Source organism: Ovis aries, chromosome 14 (assembly GCF_016772045.2).
Source record: "Ovis aries strain OAR_USU_Benz2616 breed Rambouillet chromosome 14, ARS-UI_Ramb_v3.0, whole genome shotgun sequence".
In the NCBI taxonomy this organism is placed as follows: Eukaryota; Metazoa; Chordata; class Mammalia; order Artiodactyla; family Bovidae; genus Ovis; species Ovis aries.
In genome coordinates this window covers 13,391,934-13,416,491 of record NC_056067.1, presented here as the reverse complement: position 1 = coordinate 13,416,491, position 24,558 = coordinate 13,391,934, and the positions used below count along the sequence as shown (strand labels likewise).

Here is a 24,558-nt window from a genome sequence, read left to right as displayed (position 1 = left end):
AATCGAAAGGCCAGGCCTCCCCCTCTTCCCCAGGGCCCGTTGGCAGCACTCACCCTGCTTTCGTGGGAGGCGGAACTGGCTCCCCCTTGGCTCTGGCAGGTCTGTGTGGGGAGGGCGTTGGGGACGGCGATGGGGACGAGGAGAAGGACCGGGACCTGCTGGGGGGCAGAGGTGTGAGGAGAGCACCCCACCGTCCACGCCCCGAGGGGCAACTGCTCAGCCTGAGGTGGCTCGTGCTCATTTCCTAAAATGCACCTCTGGTGAAAGATGCTGGGGGCAGGCAGCACCCCATCAGCTGTCACGGGGGAGCTGGTGGGGAGGCTGCCGAACATAGGGCTCTCAGACACAGCCTGGGGGAAGGGTCAGCAGTGAAGAAAGTGTCCCTGATGTTGTGAGAACAGCTCAGACACAGGGCTCTGCTGTGGGTCCAGTGTCACACACTGCTCACACGGGGCCGACTGAGGGTGAGCCCCACGCCCTGGGATCTCCAGAACCCCCAGGTTCCTCAGCTGGGTTCCACGCTTCTCCCCACAGCTCACCTGGACCGGCTGCCTGAGAACGAGCTGTGCCTGGAGGACCGGCTGGAGTAGGAGCTGTAGGACGAGGAGCGGGACCGGGAGCGGGATGAGCCGGAGCCGGAATAGGACGACGACCGTGAGGAGGACCTGGCCCAGGGAGAGCAGGGGTGAGGCGTCTTCTCCCGCCCCGCCCCCGCACACAGACGCACCCCGCCCCCGCACACAGACGCACCCCGCTCCCACAGACACACCCCCTATGGGGCACCTCGTGGATGCGGCAGTCCAGCCCCCTTTTCATGGGAGAGGTGCTCAGAAACCAAGATCTAGGTGCTGGTATGCTCACAGTCAAGAGTGACACAGCTCCCAGGCCCTCGGGCAGAGCCAGGACACGTGCCCGTGAGCGCTGACGAGCGAGTCTGACCCAGGCAGACACACACGTGTGTATCTGTGTGTCTACCAGGGCAGGCAGTGGAAATGCTGAGTCCACAGGCACCTCCAGCCTCCTCCCTCTTCAGGGAGCGCCCCCACTCTCGCCACCCACAGCGTCCTCACTTGTTTGTGCAGACCTGGTGCACACACACGTTTCAGAGCTGCCAACCAGAGCTAGCAGGAGACGGGAGAACTGCCTGGACACCGGCTCAGGCTGCTCTTGGCTCCCCCACCAGCAGCGCCTCTTGCTGACCCCTGCCCAGGCCTGCGCTCCGCTCTGGGCTGCCCCCACCCTGGCTCACCTCACTGTTTATTCTGGGGTCCACGGAGGCCTTGCCTCAGTGCTAAGTGTCAGTCCTGTTAGCCGGTGATGCTCCAGAACCCAGCCTTGCTAAGAAGACAGACACACTCAGTCCTGCTGACCTCTCTTACCTGGAGGAATTGGAAGCAGAGGCCGACGAGGCTGATGTTTTTCGACGCCGTCGAGCACGGCTAGGGGAAACCGACACCCCGAGTTTCTTTTTCGGAGACTTGGACCGGCGCCAGGGGTCCTTCCACTCGTCGGCTCTCTTCACCTGGGGTCCTGTGGACGCAGTCTCCTTCTTTGGTGGCTCAGCTTGACGGCTGAAATCACAGGGGGGTTAATAGGTCTGGGGCCACCTCCCACCAGACAACTCTGCCATTTGGTGAGAGAAACTGTGTGTGAGGAGAGACCGGGACCTAAGGGCTCACTCCAGGGATGCCCCACACACAAGGCAGCAGGCGCTCTGTCAATGGGAGCCCTCCCCTGGAACCGGACATGCGGGGCTCTCTCCACGAGCACTGTCTCACAGGGCCACGGGGGAGCCGGCCACCCAGCAGTGCCCCTCAGAATCCCTACCTTGCCCACCGCACAGGCGCTGGGTGGGGCAGGAGGAAGGGGCCTGTGCGTGTGTGCCCTAGAGACAGGCGCACCAGTGGCAGCACCGGTGGCAGCACTGTCAGCACTTAGGATGCGAAAGTGACTGAAGAAATCCTGGTTTTCAAGTGAGTTAGAAACTCTGTAAATATAAACCTAAGCCCTAGACACTTCCTTTGTTCTCGGGCAGGGCAAATCAACAGTGTCAGAACAACCCGCCCCGACCACAGGTCACCACCAGTCAGAAACGCACACGGCCGAGCCTGCCTGGAGGGTGGGATCAGCTGGGTACTGAGCACATGAACAGGGGTAGGGGCCAGGCGGCAGCTCAGCAGGGCAATACCCAGAGCACAGGGTCCCAGACCGACAGCAGTTCAATACCAAGGTACCTGCTGGCCTTGTGACACATCGATCAGATAAAAGTCACAGAAAGTGAAGCAGGGCAACAACCCCCGTCATCCGGCTCTCCTGGCACAGCCGTTCCTAGCATGTCCGAGTGTCCCCTCTGCCTGTGTTCACTCTCCACCAAGGACCCTGCAGGTAGAGCCAGGGCTGCTCGGAGACTGCCCCGCCTGGAGTGGACCCCCCTGGCCATGGACAGCAGTGCTTCACTGTCAGTCTGTTACATAATCTGGGTGTTTCTCTACTGTTAGCTATTTCTGTGTTTAAAAAACACAAACAATAAAGCTACCCTTTATATTAAGTCTTTATGAACACCTTGTCTTTTCAAGGGTAAATTTTTAAGATGTGGAATCAAGGGGCCACAAGAGGCAACCTTTTAACAGGTTCTTGCTAAGTTATCAAATATTTCCCCTGGAAGTGAAAGCCATTTCACACTGGGCTCAGCATGGTGCTTGCCCCACACTACCTGCCTGGGCGGCACGGGCCCCGTGTCACCAGGAGCACCACCGTGCCCAGAGGGGAGCACACCAGACTCCTGAGAGCTCTGCGCACAGAGCGCTTCCGGGAGGCCACCTGGGGGTTTTGGCCATGCCTGTGCTTGGCCAGTTTTCCAGGAAGTTCCTGGGGTATGACAATGGGAACCCTCTGCGGTCAGGTATTTTCCCAGGCTACTGGCTTCCACTCACTGGTGCTGCTGACACTTGTTCCAAGTGTTAACAGCTTCGTTCAGGCTCACAGAGCCCTCTCCACCTGAGCCAGGCTGGCTTCTAGCTGACTGAGAGGCACTGTCTTTCTTCTTTAACCCCCCTCCTGCCCCTGCAGTGTGGTGTGCTGGCTGCTACGCTCTGTGCGGCCAGGGTGGGGGCGCTGTGTGGATATTGTGAGCCTGGCGCATTCCCGTCCACAGGCCAGGAACCTGCTTTCCCTCCAGAAGGTGTGGGCAAAGCCATCTCTAGGCACAGATTCTTCCTCAGAGGGACTGTGCTCCCCCATTCATCTGCCTTTTCTTATTCCAGAATCTGATCTGCACACAGGACCACCACATCATGACAATTCCAGACATGCTAATTCTCAGAGGCTTCTGGAGTGTCTTGCCTACCCGTGGGGCTCTGGATCAGAACTGTGTTAGACATATGAACAGGGTCCTGACATTCATCCCCACTTTCCACGAGTGCCAGCAAAACATCAGTTTTATTCACACAACATAAAACAATCACCGCCTGCTGATATCTTCAGAACTTTTCAATCAGTCTATCCACCAGTGAGCAGGCTCCATGCCAACTATCTGCTAAAAGCCCCCACCAGGAACAACATCCAGCATTTAAAACCACCCTAAGGACACTGAACAGAGGCATAGGACCCTGTAACTCGGCCCCCACACGCTGAGCCACTGCCCTGCTGGCTCCAAGCGTGTCCTCCTGGAAGTGTGTCCAGGAAGGAAGTGAAACCCACGTCTGACTCGTGCGAGTCCCAGGCCACCCCAGGCTGCTTTCCCCTTTACACTTCCTGTGTTGTTCTCATTCTGAAAAGACAACAGCAAAGGAAACACCTTGGTCCCTGGTATTTTCATGAGTCATCAAAATGGCCCAGCTCTGTCAACCTGTGGCTCTTCCAACACAGGGAGAGAGAAGCAGCTGGGCACTGAAGGCGTGCGTGACTCACACCGGAGCCGTGTGAGCACTGAGGGCTGTGCGTCAGCAACGGGGAAGCAGAACGCTGGACCCTCTCCCCTCGTGGCACACAGCACCCGTGGCCAGACAGGTGGCTGTGCAGCCCCCAACCTCTGAAAGGCAAGGCTTCCTCACCCTGGCTGCAGTAAGATGGCCTGGCTATCTTATGAGCGCCAGAAGCAGGCCTGGAGGCATCCCTCGAGCCCCACATTCTCCGGCGAGTGTCATGGACGGGCCGGAGCTGGCTCTGCAATGACGGAGCCGAAGGCCCGTGCCACCTTCCTTTAGCTCGACAACAAGCCCGGGACACGCGGGAACCCTTCTGCAAGTCCGCCCGTGTTCCCCAAAATGTGGGAAACTGGGATCCTGATTTTAATTAGTATGAAGAAAACTATTTTTATTTTTTACTTTGTTTCTACAGTGACTCACCAGGACAAATGATCTGGTGTCTGTTACATGTTAAGGGTATAAATTTCCTTTTAAAATGTATTTAAGTTTAAAAGGTGAAAGTTTTTTTTTTTTTTTTTAATCCCATGAAGGTTTTTTGACCACAGCACGCAATTCATGGGGTCTTAGTTTCCTAGCCAGGGATTGAACGTGGGTGCTCGGTGGTCAGAGCACAGACTCTTAACCACTGGGCTACCACGGAATTCCTGGGACATATCTTAAAATATGAATCAATAGTGTAGGTGGTACCTGGATACAGAAAATCATGCAGGTGGAACACCTGTGGGACAGGGCACTTTGCAGACCAAAGTGAGAGGTGAATGAGCCAGCTGGGCCCCAAATCGCCTCCCTGACTGGGGTCTCAAATCAGGGATAAGTGGTTTCAGACCTAGATACAAACGATAAACAATCACTTTAAAGACAGATGTTTTGGGAGGAAGGACTGGATGAACAATCAACAGAGTTCATTCACAATGCCGACTGGTGAAGCTGTCCCTAGACTACTGGGGAAGGGCAGGGATACTAGGAAGGCTTGCGCCCAGTCAGGCTTTGGGGAGCATGGACAGAGCACGGGGCCGAGTTGGCGCCCCAACATGCAGCCATGGCCTGGGCTGTCCTGCTCTCCGACAACACTAAGGAGAGCTCAAAGAGACCTGGGAAACCAGGCAGCCACAACAGCAACTACATGGGAACGCAGGACGGCAGGCGCACCGGGTTCTTCCCACAGGCCACCTGCCCACGGGAAGCTGGGGCCACACGGGAGGAAGCCTGCGTGCGCAGGGACAGCTGGGAGGAGGACGGCCGCCAGCCATGCTGGCACTGAAAGCTGACAGGACAGATTTGGCATTTGCATAAACCCTCTTAACAGAGAGGGGAAAACACCTTCCCATAATCTCTGAGCAGCCCTCCCCCGCAGCCAAAGCCACGAGCAATCTTATCTGCCAGGCTCCTGAACCTTTGTTCAAGATCACACGAGAGGGACACTGAGGAGCAAAGGTCACGAGAAAGGGCCTGAGTCCCCTCGAGACGCCAGGGCAGAGGCGTGAGGTGAGGCGGCTACAGAGCGGGTGCCTGCAAACCTCTGAGCAGCGGCCTAGCTTGAGGTCAAAGACAAGAAAAGATAAAAAGGAGGAAGGTTCTCTTTTAAGATGGACGGGTGACGAGCTCAGAGAGACGCGCAGACAGCGAATGGGCAGCACGTCAGTGGGTTTATCCACTGCACTCGCTCACGCCTCCCACGGGCCCTTCCCCACGAGCTGCTCACCTCCAAACTCTGGACAAGGTCACCCTGGGTCCCCGTGGATGTGGAGCCGGCTCCCAGGATGGTCCCAGGATGCCACGGGCCTGAACAACCTGCCCAGCAGCCTCCTCCAGGCCAGCGGCTCCCAGGGACCCACACAGACGAGCAGGGAGCGAACAGGCCCCTTGACTCCCCCCGCAGGGGCCTGGGAAGGTGAGAGCAGTTCCCAGGGAGGGGCATCTGGGGCCATAGACCTGTCGCTTTATTCCTCAGACTTGAAAACAAATTTTGACTCCACTGCAAGGTTAATTTCTGGGTGGGGCCATGAAGACTTTGTTTCCACAGCGAGGCCCATCATTCCCAAGCCCACTAATGCTGAGGAGCAGCGTCAGTTTGGGGTGGCCCTGAGGGCCAGCCCATTCCCACCATGGAGCGCAGTCATAGCCTGACTGCTCTTGTGACCTCATGCACTGACGCAGTTCCCACCAAGGCCACTTGCAGGCACTCGGGTTAGAACTTGAGAGAGATAACAAGTCTCTCCATTTTTGGGCAAACTCTGTAACTCTGCATCAGTCAAGAAGTTAGAACACGGGATCCACACAGATCCACTTTTCCTCGAGAATGCCCTGGGCATAACTTTCCCAGAGGAGGAAGTAAGCCGTGACTGGGAAAGACTGGAGTGAGATGAGAAAGATAAACACGGTTCCTTAGCTCCCAGGAAGCGTGTCTCCTAGCAGAAAGTCCGAGCTAGGATCAAACTCCCTAAGTGCAAGGATGGAGCCAGTGCGGAACGGGAGGCCCCTGTGGCCTGGCCAGCACGGCAGCTGTCTGGGTGTGAGCGGCTGGAGCCCTCGGGGTTATTTAGCAAAGGCGGGTAACACCAGCATGGGATCCCATGAATTCCACAAGTAAGACAGATGGCACTGAAGGCAGAGCTGCCACGGCAAGAGGTGAGGTGCTCGAGGGAACAGACAGAAAGGCCGCCAAAAGCAGAGGGGGACCTGACGTGTCCCACGGAACAGTCAGAGGAGACCTGAGTGGCCATCACCCTGGGCCAAGCACCAGTCTGAGCCAGATGGAGTGCGTGGGCTGTGGCTTGGTCAACCAAACAGTAACCTCCGTGCTCCCAGGGCCCTAAGACTCCCGGGTAGGCATGCTTGAGCAGGTCACCTCCCTGGCATCCAGGTGACGGTCGCCAGGCCACAGGGAGTGTGAGGAAGTGGGAACAGCACTGCCTCACGAAGAACCCTGGTCCCTAGGAGATTGAGAAGCTGGTCATTTAAACCCCAAGGGACTCCAAACCTCTCACTGCACTTAAATGCTCAGTAAACAGCTTTGAAGATAACAGGCAGTCTGGGCGAGTCCTCGGGAAGGTCCCGGTTACTATTTGTGTCTGGAATGACATTCATCCGCCTGTCTGAGAACATCCTCCTTTCTGTGGCACCCTACCCACAGAGCACGCCCACCAGCCTGGCTGTACGCACTGGGAGGAGGTTTCATGGAAGTGCTCCTCCGTCACAGTGATCCTCTCACAGAACTGGCTACAGGCTCTGCTCTAAAAACAGCCCAGTTATAGAAGCGGGCAAGATGCTTGGAAAGGCCCAATCACAAAGGTGAGCCTCGATGAAGGCGGGGGTGCCGACTCCAAATGAGCAACACGGGGGCTGGCCCAGAGGCCTGCAGAAGCGCCAAGAGGTGGTCCCTGTGGCAGCCACTCCACAGGAAGCAGCTCGGGCAGGTGAGGGGCGGGGGTGAGGGGGACCCGGCCTGGCAGAGCCAGGAGCCACCCGGCTGTGTGCTGCCTTCAGGCCCCGAGCTGGGTTTCAGGAGCTCTCACTGGTTGTGGACGTGAGGGAAGGCCCAGCGCCACACCCAATGGCATCCTCTACCCCCATGTGTGGGACCTTCCCCAACAGCCGCTGCCCCGTCCAGAGCCCGCACGCAGCGGCAAAAGCCATCTCAGGTATGTGCACGCTGCGTGCTCAGTCGCGTCCAACTCTCTGTGGCCCCGTGAGCTGCAGCCTACCAGGCTCCTCTGTCCATGGGATCTCCAGGCAAGAATACTGGAGTAGCGTGCCATTTCTTCCTCCAAGGGATCTTCCCGACCCAGGGGTCAAACCCGCACCTCTTGTGTCTCCTGCACAGGCAGGCAGGTTCTTTACCACTGCGCAAGCTGGGAAGCCACCACATTCTCTCCATCCAGCTGCTGATGAAAAACTCCCAACCTGTTAGAGGCTAAGCAGACAAACTCTCCCGTAAGCGGGGCGTCATGTAAAGGGATTACGGCAGGGAGCCTGGCCACCTCCTGACACAGTGGCCACGCCAGCCTGGGCTGATCAAAGGAAAGGAAACAGGAGGCCGTGCTGGAAATTCTCTGGTGAAACCCCAGCCTTCAGGCTGGTGGCAGGGCTGGCGGGGCCCCAGCCAGGGTGATCAAAGATGAAATTCAAGACTTCCAAGACCAGTGAGCCGAGCTGAACTGAGGCCAAGTGATGGAATGTGCCCCTTTGCTGAGGGCAGTAGGGGGTCCACAGGGGAAGAACTGAGCCCAAAGAAGGGAAGTGAACCAGGTCAGAAGCCGGCAGCAGAGCACACCAGCCCATGACAAAAGCTGCCTCTGATTCTAGGAGGAATTCACTGAGTTCCCTGAACCCTGGCCCTCTAGTCCAGCTGTGCTGTCGCCGAGCCCTTCCTCATAGGAGACCTGTGGCTGTGCAGACATCAGACCTGCTCTCAGTGCTCCGCTGCTGGGGGCCAAGCCGAGACTTGCCACTGCCTTCAAGAAACCCTCCTCATGGGTCTGACGTCCCCAGACCTCCCCATGGAGAGTGAACACAGGCATCTGTCCATGAGCTACAGGTAGTCCCTGACTTATGATGGCTAGACTTCTACAACAGTGGAAAGCGGCATGCCTTCAGGAGAAGCTGTGCTTTGAATTTTGCATTTTGATCTTTCCTGGGCAGTGAGCCACAGCTCCTCCTCATGGTCACCCACATGACCACAGGGCAGACGAGCAATACACCAAACAACTCTTCTGGAACCAGGAAACCCTTCTGCTTTCCACCTTAGTACAACTTTCCATAAGTCTCATGAAAGATTCCACACTTTACACTGTTAGTAGATCAGATGCATTTTTAACGTACAATGGGTCTTTTGAGACAAGATTCCTCCTAAGTTGGGTAGGCCCTGGGGTCACACACAGACTAACTACTGGCGCCCCCCTGTGCCGGGCCCTGAGAGTGCAGTGCCCTGTCGGGGTTCCACTCTACAAAGACCACAGACAACAACAGATGGGGAAGTCCTATGAAGTCAGGAGATAAGAGGTGTAGAACAATGAAGAAAGCAGGAATGGGGCTGGGGTGGGGACTGACCTCTCTGAGTAGCAGGTAAAGCCCAGAGGCAGGGGAATGGCAGAGCAAAGATTGAGGTGAACCATGAAGAGGCAGAGGCTGGCCAGCGGCGTGGACAGAAGGCAGTGTCTACCAAAAAGGGGCTTCAAAGGGCCCCACAACAGAAAAATTAAAGAAAGAACTCTTCAATGCATCTAAAATATGATTTACTCTGAATGTTCTGAAAGTATATCACTTTGCCAAACATTAGGAAAAAACAGAGCAAATTCAGGGAGATCAGTTCACTGTCACCCAGAGGATGAGAATAGAACCCACACTTAACAAAAGACGAGAATGAAAGACTATATGGTCCTGACATTTACTATCAGAAACACAGGACAGGACTCTGTTCAATGGTAAGGACAAGAATCAGGGAGAAGAGCCTGGCTTTTCCACCAAAACCTGTTAGAACTAATGAATGAGATTCCGCGCAAATGCAGGATACACAATCAACGTACAAAACCCAGTTGTGTTTTCATATGCTACCAACAAGCTACACTAAAACACAATCCTATTTATAATAGAAAATAATAAAATACTTAGGAATAAGTTAAATCATGAGACACTGATGAAAGGAACTGAAGAAGACACAAAACACTGAAACACACACCATGCTCATAAATCAGAAAAATATGGTCACAACGTCTGTGCCACCCACACCAATCTACAGATCCAGTGCTGCTGCTGCTAAATCGCTTCAGCCGTGTCAGACTCCTAGTGACCCCATGGACTGCAGCCCAGGAGGCTCCCCAGTCCATGGGATTTTCCAGGCAAGAGTCCTGGAGTGGGGTGCCATCGCCTTCTCCACAGATCCAGTGCAGTCCTAACCCAAGTTCCAATGGCATTTTTCATACAACAGAAAAAACAACCCTAGAGTTTTGTACGGCCCCACAAAGGACTCAGAATAGCCAAAGCAATCCTGAGAAAGAACAGAGCAGGAGGCACCGCACCTGCTGACTAAAAGCTAAAAGCTGTGGTAACCTAAGCAGTGTGGCACTGGTGTCAAAGCAGAAGCACAGGCGTGAGCGGGAGGCAGAGGCCAGAAACAAAGCCCTGCATATCCAGGCAACTAATATTTGCCAAGGGAGCCAAAAACACTCAACGGCAAAAACGGGACAGTCACATGCAAAGAATGAAATTAGACCCTATCTTAAACCCCTAGTAAAAGCCACCTTGAAACGGATTAAAAAAGATGTGAGATGGGAAATCACACAACTCTCAGAAGAAAACAGAGGGGCAAAAGCTTCATGATATGGGTCTTAGCAATGTTAGATATGACGTCTAAAGCGCAAACGCAAAACTAAACCTGCGGGACTGCATCTAACTAGAAAGCTGCTGCACAACCAGAGGAGCGGTCGAGACAGTGCCGGTGGCGAGGAGCCGTGTGGGGAGGCCGGCCCTCCACCTGGGCGCCGCCGCCCCTCCCACAGCCCTCCCGCTCCCAGGCTCCGGAAGGCGTGGTTCCTACCTGGGTGGCTGCGGGGAGCGGGCCTTGGGCTTCTCCTTGTCCTTCTCACGCTCCTTGTCGCGGTCGCGGTGCAGCCTGTCCTTCTCATCCCGCTTGGCGCGCTCGCGCTCCCACTCCTCCTTCCGCCGCTGCCGCTCCTTGTCCCGCTCCCGCTCCCGCTCCCGCTCGCGCTCCCGCTGGCGCCGCTCCCGCTCCCGGTCCCGCTCCCGCTCACGCTCCCGCTCGCGCTGTCTGTTCTCCCGCTCCCGTTCTCGCTCTCTTTCCTTCGTGGAAAAGCCAAACACACGCACACACGGGATCAGACCCTCAGAAGGGGAGGCGCGGGAAGGACGCGAGAGCAGGCGTAGGAGACAGAACACCTGGGTGGCGGTCTCCTTTCTGCGCCAGAAATGGACTTGAGGCCACATGGGGGGCCGGCAGAGCAGGCTCTCCAGCATCAGCACCAGGTCGGTGGGCCTGGCAGGCCTCCCGGACCTCAGCTCCTGTCTCGAGAGGTAGACACCAAGGCTGTGCACAGGCAGCCCAGCCTGGGGCTCAGGGGACCCCAGCAGGCCACCCCCCGCTCTGAGGCTGCCCTGGCTGGTGGGAGGCATCCACAGCCCAAAAGCCAGCCCCACTGAGTGAGGAGTCTGCTCTAACCGCCAGGGAAGGGGCACAGCAGGGCCAGCAGCCAGGTCCTCTTCTCGCCACAGGCTCACCATCTGATGGGGTCCCCAGCCAGTCACTCCCCTTTGGCCCTAAAAACTCATGACTGTCACTTAAATCGTGGCACAGAAACCGCTAACCTGCTTCTAATGACCTCTTCCAAGCGGCAGCTTCACGTCAGAAGCACAGGGTCAGGGGCTCAGAGCGTGAAGCACATATATTCATAAACCTACCACATCTTAGAGAAGTGCCGACAGGAATGGCCATGACCCACCAAGGGGGTCCTGAGCCTGAAAGGGGCACACCCCCTGCCGCTGGCATTGCTCACCCACCCCACGGCTCCAGTGAAAACGGAGCCAGAGCACAGACCAGATCAGGGAAGGAGCTGTTCAAGTCACCACAAGGTCAGTCCACGGAGCAGAACCCGTTCTGCACAGATGGTCAACTGGGACTTTAAATCAGTACGCCATGCTCATGCAATTAAGCCTGTATAAAGTCCTATACATGAAAATGGGGTGATTTAAAGGGCCCACCAGTGAAGTTCCAACCTACATACCCGGTAGTTATGGTACGGCTCGGCCTCTGTGTACTGCACCCGGAAGTTCTCATACTGCCCGCCACGCCAGAAGCGCTCTATCTCGTAGTCGTAGTAAGGGTCTGCGTAAGGCTCAAGTCTGAAAAAGAGCAAGTAAAACTCAAGCTTATCACATAGGAACGTTAATGCAAATATATTACATAAAATATTTGCCAAGATTGAGACACCACGTTAAAAAAAAAAAGAGAGATTGCAAGGCTGAGTCAGTATTAGAAACCGAGTATACTAAACAAAATCACAGACCTAGAGAGAAATCAAAGGATGACACCTACAAATGGTGAAAAGATTTGTGACAAAACCCAGCCCTTCTCAATGAGAGGAGGAAATGACACTTTCTTACTGTGATAGATACTGATGTTCATACACTGAAGAGCTAAAGCCAGCACTTTACTCACTGGAAACAGGGAGGGATTCCCGGTAAGATCCCAATGGACAAGGAAGGCCAGTGCCTCTGAGACACCCAGTGTGCTGGGGGCACCACCACAACCAGACTCCAGGAGCCCCCAAGCCACCTCAATGTGTAAATTAAATGACACCCTATGTGAAAGCCATGACGTGATGGTGAAGCCGATTCAAGTGGCAAGAAGAGCCCAGTAAGGCACATGGATAATTCTAGACAATAGCCAGTGAGGAGGGTTGAGAAAACCCCATTTAACCAGCAAGAAGGAAGAAGCATATTGAGGAACAAGGCAACAATACATTTAACCAGAAACACGCAGAACTTACTTGAGGAAAATGTCAACACTCTCGAAAGACACAAAAGCACAGGTGAATAAGATCACATCCCTCATCTTCACAAAGGAAAACTGACCATCACCAAGAAGTCAGTTAATTTACAAATCCCTTCGTTAATTTATAAATTTAGGGCAATCTCAGTAAAAATGCTGATAAGGTTCTTCATGTGGGGAGACAACTGATCCTCAGGTTCCCATGGACATAAGACATGCAAGACCAGCCAAGAAACCCTGAGAAAGTAAGACACACCCTCTGTGTGATATCCCTGGTGTCCAAGGGTTAGTACACCACGCTTCCACTGCAGGGGGGTAACGGGTTCAATCCCTGGTCAGGGAACTAAGATTGCTCATGCCACGTGGCATAGCCAAATATTAGGCGGAAAAAAAAGACACCCTCTGAGACCTCACAACAGATGGCCCAGGTCATGAAGAAACAGACCCGAGGAATAAAACAGGTCTGGGCACAGACCCTGGTGTGGGTGACAGAGGCAGACTTTCAACCATGGGGACAGGATGGCTCCTAACGCCCTGGAAGAGAAGGGCCCTCCCCACACACTGACCCAGAGGACCTGCATGGGGCCTGGAGCCCAGGAATGTGCGTGTGTGTGCGCATACGCGTGCGTGAGAAGGGGCTGGTCACCCAACAGCAGCTGGGCCCTCAAGCTTCTTACAGGGATTTCTTGGCTCCAGACTAACCCTTCCTGTTGGGTAAACTGGTAGGAGAAACAGGTGCTCAGAGAGGCCCACGGGCCCCTGCAGCCTGCATCGCCTCCGCAAGGCCTTTAGCGGCTGCTTTCTAGGGCGTCTCCCGCCACACTCCTGGGGCCCTGGGGGGGGTGAACCTGGGGCTGTGCTGCCAGGTGACAGCCCTATTCACTCCCAACAGCCAGACAGCTTCCTCACCCTCTAGCCTACACGGGCGGCTGTGGTGGTGACTGTAGAAACACAGAGCTGACCCTACAACCTTTCTCTGCACCCGGCTGTTGTTTCAGCCGGAAACCAGGGCTGTGCTTTCCAGCAGGAAGGCCCCTCGCACGGTGTTGCTGTGAGACCAGGGAGGTGCTGAAGCCGCCTGCCAGGGAGAGACGGGCCCGCCCTGCCTGAAGCTGAGCCAGGCTGGGTAGAGAGTGGGCGCTCGGGCCCGGATTGTGTGGGGGCACCACACAGCTCCTCAAGGGCTGACGGGGGTTTCAGCCACATGTGCTTCTGCAATCCATTTAAAAGGCCCGTGATAAAATGTCTGGAAGCAACAACGAAGAAACTTGCCACACTCCTGGGTTTTGGGACAAATTTCACAGCTTCTCCTGGTTCCTGGGGAGCCTGGGGGAAGGTGGCAGAGACCTGGGGCCCAGGGGCTTTAGGAACAGCTGTAAACCCCTCAGAGCTCATAGGAATCCCAGTGGATGTGAGCCCTCTACAGTTCCAAGGCCCTGGCATGGCACTCAAACATATCCTCCCAGAAGAAAAACAAGGAAAGTCAGCTGCAAACTGTCTGCAGCACCTCAAGAAGGCCATTCTCAGCCCAGAGGTGTGGACAGGACCCCAGCCCCTGGGAACCTCTGTGCCGCTGCTCCCCAGAGCCTGGGCCCCACCCAGCCAGGGACACTGAGCTCTCAACAGGAGAAGCAGAGGCAGAACCGCTCCTTACGCTGTATCTCTGACATCTCTTGTGATCCGATAGTTCCAGTCTCGGAAAACTTCATTTTCTTTGTCAAACTCTCGCTCATCTTCACCAATGGTCACTGTAAACCTTTTCTCTTCAAAATCAGGCTCCTGTTCTTTTCGAATGGTTGCTTTTTTCAAAACCTACCATTGTGAAAAGAGAAGCCAACACTATCACTGCTAAGGAAACACAGGGGGTGCTATCCCGACTGACCCCTGATGCCGGGGCTGGCGTGCCAGAGGAGCGTGACCAAGCGCCCAGTAGGGATCTGCTGAAGCTCTGTGCTGGGATGCACATGGGACTCCACAAGGGCCCCATCCCTGCAGGCCCAACACACCCTGACTTCCTGTTCCTAGTCCCGGCCTTGAACTGAGGGCTCCAGACACGCACTCAGTGAGGGGGCAAGGGAAGGTGCTCTAGGCAGGCGGGGCACCCAGAGTGGGGCGGGGCTGGGAGGGGGCGGGAACGGCTCTGCTTTAACCGGTCATTTCCCTGAAGGGAAGGCCCAGAGCCAAGAGGGGTAAGCCTGGGCACCGGGAGCCAGGTGCCAGGTACCAAGTGTGGCTGAGCATGAGGGAGGAGGGGGAGGCGGGTGAACACTGTGCTTCCCCAGGAAAGATGGCTTCTCCAGATACAGAGGGCACAGGGGTGGTGATATGGCCCCTGGCCTCTGGTTGCCCCAGCCGCCTTGGGGGGACAGCAATGCTGGCTCTGTGCGAGGACCACCGCTAGCACTTTTTCTCGCAGGCTTTCCGCTGGTCTCTTACCTCCTTTGCGTGCCGGAGCCCTCGTTCCCAGGCACTCTCTGTGGGGGGTTCTGGAGGGGGTGGAGGCAAAATTTCATCTACTACAGGCCCGCCCTATAAAAAACAGTAAGCAAAAGTTACAACAGCAAGCAAAACTTAGAAATGGGGGAGCAAAAATTCCAAGTGAAACCCCAGCGGGTCCTGCCTGCTCTCCTCGCTCATCCTCCCTCCCTTGACCGGCTGCCCCAAGCCTATGGTGGCCTCTAGCTGGGGACAACCAGGGGGTTGGAAGGCAGCTCTGGCCTCTGTGGCAGCCTAGAAATGTCTTACACACAAGGCATATTCATGTCTTTGAGCTGGAACATCACAAACAGAGTTTAGATGTGATCTGCCAGCAAGGAATGGCGATCCTGGTGTTCACATACCCATGGGTTGGCAGGCATCAGGGGGTGCGGTCCGAGCGGCGGGGCCCCATTGGGTGGGAAGGGCTCGGCCTTGGTGATGAGGGAGTAGTTGCCCTTGTCGTTGACTCCGGGGTGTATGAACCTGCAGTTCATGCCCCAGGTGCAGTTCCCTGCGGAAACAAGAGGCAGGTCAGGGGGGCCTGGCCCCCGTGCACAGCTCAGCTCCCCCTGCTCCACTGGCGACCGGCAAGACACCCAGGCAGCCGGCCGAGGGCAGCCCTGTCCATCCCGAGACCATGCAGGCAGGCCTGGACGGTCTGGGCCGCCCTGCGGGCAGCACCTGAGGGCTCACACAGGACCCTGCCCCCAGTCACCATGAGAGCAGCGCATCTCCCCTAAACAGAGACACCCAGAGCATCCCGGCAGTCAGGGTGGCCCTGCCTCGGGGTTCACGGCTCAGGACATATACACCCGAAGGTGCACTGACAGGGTCGTAATTCTGACTTAAGAGAGCCCCATACTGAAACAGAAATCAACGGGAAGTACGAGTGTGATCAGGATTCTGCCAATTTATGCCAACGTGATCTTTACCAGCTCTGTACCTCTGCATTTCTCCTAGCAAGCCACTGCAGGCTATTTCTGGTACTTAAAAAAATGGGTTAGAGAGAAAACATATAGACAACTATAATAAATGGGGTGTTTATACTTTACAACAAAGAACTGAAAGGGTTGACTTTTAGCATTATTCAGCAACAGAACACCAAGATTCAGGAAAACCACTTGACTTTTCAGGACAGAAAAGAAGACTACATTTTAAATTTGTGAGTAATGGTTTTTTTTTAAATTTAATTTTTTAAAAAGGTAATATGTGCGCAAGCTTAAAAAATAAATATGGCATACAACATCTAAGTGGTTTAAGAAACATTTTCAATTGGTTAGTACACAGTTAAATTGTAAGCCATCTTTTAATATATATTCACTTCTAAACACAACATTTCGTTTGAATATTTCTGTCCAAAAAATGTTTTTCCTTATATCATGTAAATTAAAGAGAAATAATCATTTGATATTTAAGGAAACACTAAATTTTACCTTTTAAACATTACGAGCATTTCAACTTGTATTAAAACCAACATAACAACATATGGCTCCAAATTAAATAAGGAATAATGTATGCTTAAAAAAAATTGCTTCTCTGGGAATGCAAAAATAACCAACTAAGTTTATAATTTCTAAAAGTGTTTGAGATCACATGCAAGGCAGAGACTGGGAAACACACTACAGGGAGTTCAAAACCCCAGAGACTCAGACAGTTTTAAAGAAAAAAGAATATGCAGTCATACATCTAAATAAAGAATTCCAAAATATCTACTTATTCATTGCCTGACTCTCATAAACTCACATCACAGTTCACAGTGCTCATGCAGTTAAAAAATAATTAAAAAACCTGCAAGCACAGAAAAATATTAACAAAGTAAACCACAGCATTTCCATAATATTTAAAATCTAAAATACATATATGGGTAGAGGGTAAATGAATAGGTTATTCTTTGTTCTTTTTGTATTTGAACTTTCAAAACTAAACAAAAACATCACCCTGGACCTACTAACAAAAAAGCTCTTTGGTTCCTCAGGTTTTAAGGGCAGGGAGGAGGAGCCGGTGAATGAGCACAGAGAGGAGTTGAGACTGCCTGTGTCTGGGCCCAGGGCCTCAAGAGAGAAGGAGGCGGCTGCTCCAGGAAGTGTGGGCGGTCGACATACATGCAAGGGCAGGCGTCCGGTGCCTGCAGGTAGGAAGAGTGGCAAGAACAGTGCAATCCCACCAGCCTTTTGAAAAGTGAATTTTCAATTATGCAGAAAGAAGTCTGTAAGGATACACCCTAGCTGTATCGGGATAACTATTTTGACTCTCTGTCAGCACACATTATTTTCATAATTTAAGAAAGCAATTTGTTTGCGGAAAAAATTCTCCAGGAAATGGAAGCAAAAATAGATTTATAGGTTTAAAAACTCTTCTGCTTCTAAATGAAATTTCACTACCAGAAAATTTATGTGGATTGTGAATGCATGATGAAACAGGATTATAGTTCGGTAAGGGGTCTGCACAGACAGGGACAGGAGCCCAAAGGGAACAAGCAGAGGACTTGGCGACAATCCAAGTGATGTGGCCAAAAGGGGGGAAAAAAAAAAAAAGGCTCAGTGAAGTGGTGGGTGGGAGGGTCACAGGAATACATGTAAATAAAGGTGCCTATCAGTCACACACACACACACACACACACACACACAAAGCCTGCCTCAGTCTTAGCACACACCAAAGACCCGAACACAGATGACAGAAAGCACGCCACACACAGCAAACCCAGGAGCCCCTGTTGGTTAGAAACACCACCAGACCTTAAAAGTTCTGACTGCTAGTCTGACCAGAGGTAGGGAGGTGCCTCTGCTGGCATTTCTAACCAGCATGGCACCGCACCTGTGGTGCCTCCCACAACAGCGGAGATGATTTTACACTCTCTAACTTCCACACAAAATGCTTTCTTCACACTAGAATTTTAAACAAAGACTTTCTTGTTTATAAATAAGATAGTGGTCTTATTTAGATATTCCTCGGTCCCATTTCCTGTTAATTTGAACAACTCAGAATAACTAATAAAAATAGGGATTGTCAAAATAAGTTTAAAGTGCTTCATGGTTTTTTAAAAAAATATTTCTTGAAAAGAAAACAGAATATATAAAAATCTAATAAGGAAAAACCCAAGTTCTACAAATGCTTCCTCTAAAAGGCATAAAACTCAAAGAACCCAAACTTAATGTAAGAACCCAGAAGTCAGCGTGCCCCTCTTCACAGAACTGTGACAGAGACAGACAAGCAGGTCATCTGTGCTGAGCTGCTTCGACTTCTTCAGGAATAGTCATTATTCACTATGGTAGTTGAAAGAATAAAAATAGTTTCTGGGCTGCTTTTTTTATAAATGACAGACTTGAAACCAGTGGTTTGTGTAACTTTTTGGTCTCAGGATCCCAGAGTCTCCATAATGATTGTATTTATTGATATTAAAACTGAGAAAATTTAAAGACATAAAATATAACTTCCGTAATTTCTGTTAACAATATTTGTTAACATAAAGGTTTTATGAACATATTTTGAGAAGACTTAGCTTGCTCTGGGGGTGGCTAGAAAACTTAGCCTGCTGAGGGGAGGAGGTGTAGCCGCTGGGAGACCCTGAGGCCACTCCAGACTCTGCGTGCCCTGCGAGGCTTTGGCCAGGAACTCCCCCACCCCTGCCACTGAACTTCTCTGACTCCTGGGTGGGTCCACCTTGAACTGTGAATGGCTTTCTACCCAGGTATGATTTTGTGACATCACACAACAGTCGCTTGGAAAAGTCATCAAATCCTGCAAAGCTGTCAAGTTTCCTAACACTGATTTTTCACTTGAGAGCTTGACCTTAGCAGCAGCCACTGTCCTGGCCTTCTGGGTGTCCTGGAGGCGACAGGACTGGGCTCATGGCCACACCCGGCATGCGTTCCCTGGAGGCACCCCTCACGCTTCATGGGCAGCGAAGGAGCTCCGTGAGTGCTTCAGTTTTGTTAGAAAAGCAAAAACGCACACACTGACGGGTTGTGGTGGGGCGAAGGAAATATTCTACACCTGGACTTTGGTGCTGGCATTAAACTGGACACTTAAAGCAGGTGGATTTTATGGCAGGGCAAGTATACCTCGATAAAGTTATTTACGAAAAGACCTAAACTCAAACTAATCCCGGACGTCGTTTCACAGCATGTGCAGCAGGTGGCCCCTACCAAGTGGTGCACTCAGTCTCACTAAGGCACTGACTTCAGGGGCCCCTAGGTTGCAAGAACATACCTGGAGACCTCCTGCCTTAAACACCAGAGGATGCAGGGATTAAAAAATGGGCAGAAAGCACTTCCCCAAAGAAGATTCACAAATGGCCAAAAAGCACTTGAAGAGATGCTCCACATCACTAATCAGAGGGGAATGCAAATCAGAACCCAGGGGAGACAACCCCCACACCCATGACGACACTCACTATTGCAAAACCAGAAAACGGGCGTCAACAAGGAGAGAGCTTAAACCCCAGGCGATGTGGTGGGATGTGAAACGGTACAGGCACGTGGACAACAGTAGGGCAGTTTATAAAACTTTAAAGACATAACTGCCACACGGCCAGGCCATCCCACTTCCGGGGGCATACTCAAAAGACTGGAGAGGAGGGTGTCAAAGAGACGTCTGCACACCCATGTGCCAGCAGCATTATCACAACAGGTCCAACAAGGAAGCAACCAAGGTGCCCACCGATGGGCCCTGGGTTAGCACAACGTGATCCACCCCCACCATGGACTGTTACTCCATCTTGAAGAGGGAGGCGATCCCGACACTGCTACAGCGCAGTGAACCTTGAGGACACTGTGCTGAGTGAAATGGGCCCACCACAAAAGGACGAGACTGCACTTCTGTGAGGCACACGGGGTACTCAACTTCACGGGGACAAGGTGGGCAGAGCCCGAGGGCCGGGAGCCCGTGTCTAATGCAGACAGTTGCAGGTTCCCATAATGAAAGGAGCTCTGGAGGCCCATGGTGGTGATGGCCACAATGAACGCCAACGAAATGGACACATAAAAACAGTTAAGGTAGTAAATTTTATGTTGTGTTTTTTACCACAATTTTAACAAGAGGAAGAAAGTCGGGGGTGGGGGTGGGCACAGGAAGGAGCAGACACAGGAGACTTGGTCTGCAGAACAGGCTGGGTGCTGCTGCTGCTGCTGCTGCTAAGTTGCTTCAGTTGTATCCGACCCTGTGCGACCCCACAGACGGCAGCCCACCAGGCTCCCCCATCCCTGGGATTCTCTATTGACAGCCAAGTAATCAGAGACCCAGGAGCAGGACAATTTACAGAAAACACTATTTATGCCTGTGGACACAACTTCATGTTTTGATGACTCAACCTAAATAGTTGAGACAATATACCATAAACAAAGTACTGGTGCTTTAAAATGTTTCAACTTGTATTCCTATGTACATTGGTGTTGTCATTGGTTACAAATATCAATGTGTCCATCTGGGCAACTTAACAATCTGCAGATCACAACTTGTAATAGCAATATAGCTAACAAACACTGTTTAAGTATTTTCAAATTAAGATATAATTCACATACTATAAAATACCTCTATTTAAAGGGCACCATTCAGTGGGTTTTCGTATGTTCACAAAGTTGTGCAACCATTGCTACTACATAATTCTAGGACATTCCACCTCCCAAAATGAAACCCTGTACTCAATGGCTGCCCCTCCTGCTCTAGCCTGGACAATAACCAGCCCATTTTCTGTCTCTATGGATCTGTCCACCCTGGACAGTTCCCATAAGCGGAATCGTACAATCTGGGCTGTTAGTGACCGGCAGGGTCCTCGGGTTCATCCATATTGCTTTTATGATTCCCTGGTATGGATGGACCACATCCTGTTTATCCCTTCATGAGCTGATGGGCACTGGAGCTGTTTCTACCTTCTGCCTGTTGTGCTATGCTGCTATGAACATTTGTGTACAGGTCTCCATGCGACTCAGGACACACCCAGGAGGGGAGCGGCTGGCTCAGACGCAGCCCTCTCCATCACACACTCTATGAGCGCCAGGCTGCGCCCAGGGTATAAGGTTCTGTTTCTCCACATCTTCACCAGACACAGCAAACTTCATTTTATTTTACAGTGACTCTTGCTATTGGAGAGAATCGAAAAGCATTCATCTCAACTTATAATCTTTTAAACTGCATACAAGCAAAAATGTTTACACCCAAAATCTTTCTCTTATCTAAGGAAAGTCAAGAGGTATGTCTCAAAACATCCAAAGAAGTATCTATTATATTATTCTGTAGAATGAATAGAATATTTGGGGAAGGGTAACTATAAATTAAAAAGTATATTTCTGAAACAAGTTACTGAATGTGCCCAATTAAACTGCAAAAAATGCTGCTTACCAGTAGCTTCTGACTTCTCTACCAAGAAAGGCCTGACACTTGGGGCGGGGGGTGTTACTCCCTGAAACCCCATCCAGGCACTCAGTGGGATCTGAGGCCCCTCCCCTCCTGTACTGTGACCCACCTCCCCCACCGAAGACGTCCTTGGAGAGGGCACCCCCTCCAGTACCCTCCGATGCTCCTCTGTGTACGGCCACCAGCTTCGCTTTGTAGTGTGTGTGCTTCTGGAGCTAAATTCTGGCAAGTCCTTCAGCAGTGAGATACCAAGCACCTGACCAGAGCTTCTGTGCCCTCAAAGGTGCATGCGGCAGCCTCCTGCCCTGCTCCCACGGGGCCTCCGGCAGGTCCTGGCCATGGGCAGACTTCTAATCACAGTGTCTGTGCACAGTGCTAACTGGAAACGACTGCAGAACATGTGTGTGCCTGTGCGTGTTGGGCTCCATGGGCTCCACTGATTTACTCCAGAAGTTCCAGAGACAGACTGAGGTCTTTATGGCAAGGAAGTCTTTGGCTTAAGTTTAAGTTTTCTGAAATATTGACACTTCAAATACCACAGGCTTTGAGAAGCTGTAAGCATTTACTTTCTAGAAGGTGCTGCGTACTCATCTGCATCCTTAGGGCGGCTATGCTCCCATCTAGGGAATGGCGCACGTGGCCGCACAGCGGGGCCACCCCGCGGCAGCAGCGAGCAGCACAGAAACAGCACAGCCAAGAGGGCATGCCCGAGGACGCGATGACCAGGGCCCCGAGCGCTCCCAGGCGCTTGCATCCTTGGTTACCTCGGTATGAGGGACGGGCTCCTTCGAGGCCACCGCAGGACGGGGCTCCACCGCCGCCCCCCGCCCCACCCCGCCCCCTGTGCAGGCAGCACGTGGTCCCTGGGAGCCCGTCACAGCCACGTCCTGCCCTCAGAGCCTCCCCCTACCCCTGGCGTCATGGCAGGATTCTGGATCCAGAAGAAAGGAGTCTGGCCTCCGGAGCAGGGGGACTGTGCGGTACTAGAGAGACGAATATCATATATTTTGTACCTTTAACCTGGCCTCTGAATGGTATGGAATTTGATATTGGTGGAGGAGTGGACAATGGTGTCACAACATCTGGAAAAGAAGTACAGGAAGCTCTCGTGAACGTTAGGCTGCACAGGTGGGCTGGGTCAGTGCGCGAGGCATCTAGGGTCACAGCAAGCCTGGGCAGGAGAAGACCTTCCTCCGGTGCAAGAGGCCGCTCCCTCACAGACACGCTGGACGGCGCTGTGCTGGAGCAGCCCCGACACATCCTGGGCTTGAGAGCCCCTTGTCACACCTTCTCTGTCACAGCTACTCAACTCACTCCATCCGCTTTGCAGGAAGGAGGAGCCTTGCTGCCTTCAGAGGCCGACCCTTCTACAGGCTCCATTCCAGCCTCTGACACCTGGAAACAAGTGGGAACTCTCCTTACAGAGTTGGGAGATGTCACAGCTGGCAGCTGGGGCACGTGGCCTTAGAAAAAGGACCACTCAGACGAGGAGTGATGCTGTCTACAGTGGAGACACGGGTCTATGCTGGGCGGATGGGCTGGAGCCCAGGGCGAAACAAGTGGGCTGGCTGCCCTCTGAGCAAGGCATGAGAGTGACCAGGAAAGGCCCACGGCTGAGCGCAAGGCTCTGCCACTGCCACCACCACAGACGGCCACCTCGGCCCCGAGAACAGCCCTGCCCAGGCTCAGGGCTGAACCACCACCTCTGTCCCGGGAATAGCCGAAGTCACACCAACGGGCCACACAGAGGCCCCTCACGCAGACAATTACCTTTCATGAAGAATCGGCAGGTGGGACGAGGTCTCACCTTCCTGTCACTGGGGTCCTTCACCTCACCCTCCTCCAGGTCATCGTCCTGAAACAGAGACAGTGTCACTTGAAGAGAGGCTCATCTGAATGAGGCTGACGGCGAGGCAGGAGGGACACCTACCAACGCGTACGGCACTCCCTAAACCAGAGAGGGTACGGCCACGCGCCTCACGCAGCCACGTTCATGCACACTCCCAAACCTGAGCTTCCTTCTCATTGGGCATCGGGGATGATCAAAGCTCACCCACAGACTATAGAGTCACAGAGAACACCAAGAAGCAACGTCCTGTGATGTACGTGATGTGCGACACAGGCCAGGCTGTCATCACAGTTCTCTTAACTAGCAATTCTGGGCAGGAAATTGCCACACTGCAGGTTTTTAATATTTTTTACACTTAAACTTTATAGGACAAAATATTCTGTGTCCTTTATTTTTTTTGTTTTTTCTTTTTTTTTTAATATTTAATTATTTATTTGGCTGCACCAGATCTTAGTTGCAGCATGTGGGATCTAGTTCCCTGACCAGGGACTGAACTTGGGGCTCCCTGCTTTGGGAGCACAGAGTCTTAGCCACTGGGCCACCAGGGAAGTCCCTATTTTGTGTCCTTTGAACTAGGCACTTTCTCTAATTTACAAGTCTAAGGCTGAGGAGGAGGGAATTTAGGCGACTCAGGTCACTGAACAGATCCACTTCAGCTTAGACCTGGGCCTTCTCTTCCTGTTCTGGCCCAGAGTTCCTAACCTTGGTTTTATAATGCAGGAGGGTTTCAAGACCACAGTCGGGGTGGGTCTCTCCTCCAGGGATTTCAGAGAGCAACTTGGACCACTGCTCTGCACCCTCCCCAGCCCCCTAGATGTGCCTCTGAGCTGAAACCCCAGCCCAGGATGGCCCCTAGCCGGAGCAGGGATCCAGCTCCCTGTTGATGTAGTTAAGATGCTAAGTCCAGGATAGAGCCCCACCTGGTCTGCAGGCCCAGGCCCGTTTCAGAGCGCCCTCGTGTGGTCAACACAAGGGACCCACAAGCAGGGCAGAGGCCTGGGAGACTCTCCTCTCATCTCCTGCAGCACTGCCCTCGTCCAAACGACTGCCTGTCCCACTCAGCCTAAGGACTGCTTCTGGATGGGCACCCACAACCGTGACCCTCCGCACGCTCCCCACAGCTCTGTGACCGCAGTGAGTCCGGCCTGACCATGTTCTCACCTCTCCTCCTCGGTGGGTAACACACAGCCCCCACCCCCAGCCACAGCCCCAGCTGCCGCAGCTACTGACCCGACGGCGCCATCCGCTTTTCATCTGCTGCTGCTCCAAGTGCAGCGTCGGATTTACAGTAAACACTTTTCATTGAATGAGGAAAACACTGGAGACAAACCCCGGACTTAAGGTGACTTATTCCAAAGCTTAAATAGTTGCCTTAAAAACACCAAGTTATTAAGAAGTATTTTGCAAAAAAAAAAAGAACAGGGCTGAGAGCTATCTCTCTTAAGAGAGCC

At 52.9% G+C, this 24,558-nt stretch overlaps 1 protein-coding gene across 4 annotated transcripts in view; it reads right to left on the bottom strand.

Annotated features, from left to right (window-relative positions):
- The window catches only part of ZC3H18 (zinc finger CCCH-type containing 18), a 41,742-nt gene that overhangs the window by 5,732 nt on the left and 11,452 nt on the right, over window positions 1-24,558 (bottom strand). The window contains exons 3-12 of one of the 4 annotated variants that reach the window (XM_042231543.1): window positions 23,029-23,113; window positions 22,272-22,340; window positions 15,270-15,418; window positions 14,866-14,958; window positions 14,084-14,241; window positions 11,663-11,780; window positions 10,462-10,724; window positions 1,380-1,571; window positions 540-665; window positions 54-158 (exon numbers count right to left, since the gene is read on the bottom strand). In XM_042231543.1, coding sequence (XP_042087477.1) covers window positions 54-158; window positions 540-665; window positions 1,380-1,571; window positions 10,462-10,724; window positions 11,663-11,780; window positions 14,084-14,241; window positions 14,866-14,958; window positions 15,270-15,418; window positions 22,272-22,340; window positions 23,029-23,113 — 1,358 coding nt within the window. The remainder of the gene's footprint in view (window positions 1-53; window positions 159-539; window positions 666-1,379; window positions 1,572-10,461; window positions 10,725-11,662; window positions 11,781-14,083; window positions 14,242-14,865; window positions 14,959-15,269; window positions 15,419-22,271; window positions 22,341-23,028; window positions 23,114-24,558) is intronic. The other 3 variants (XM_027977731.2, XM_042231545.1, XM_027977732.2) reach the window with 3 other exon arrangements.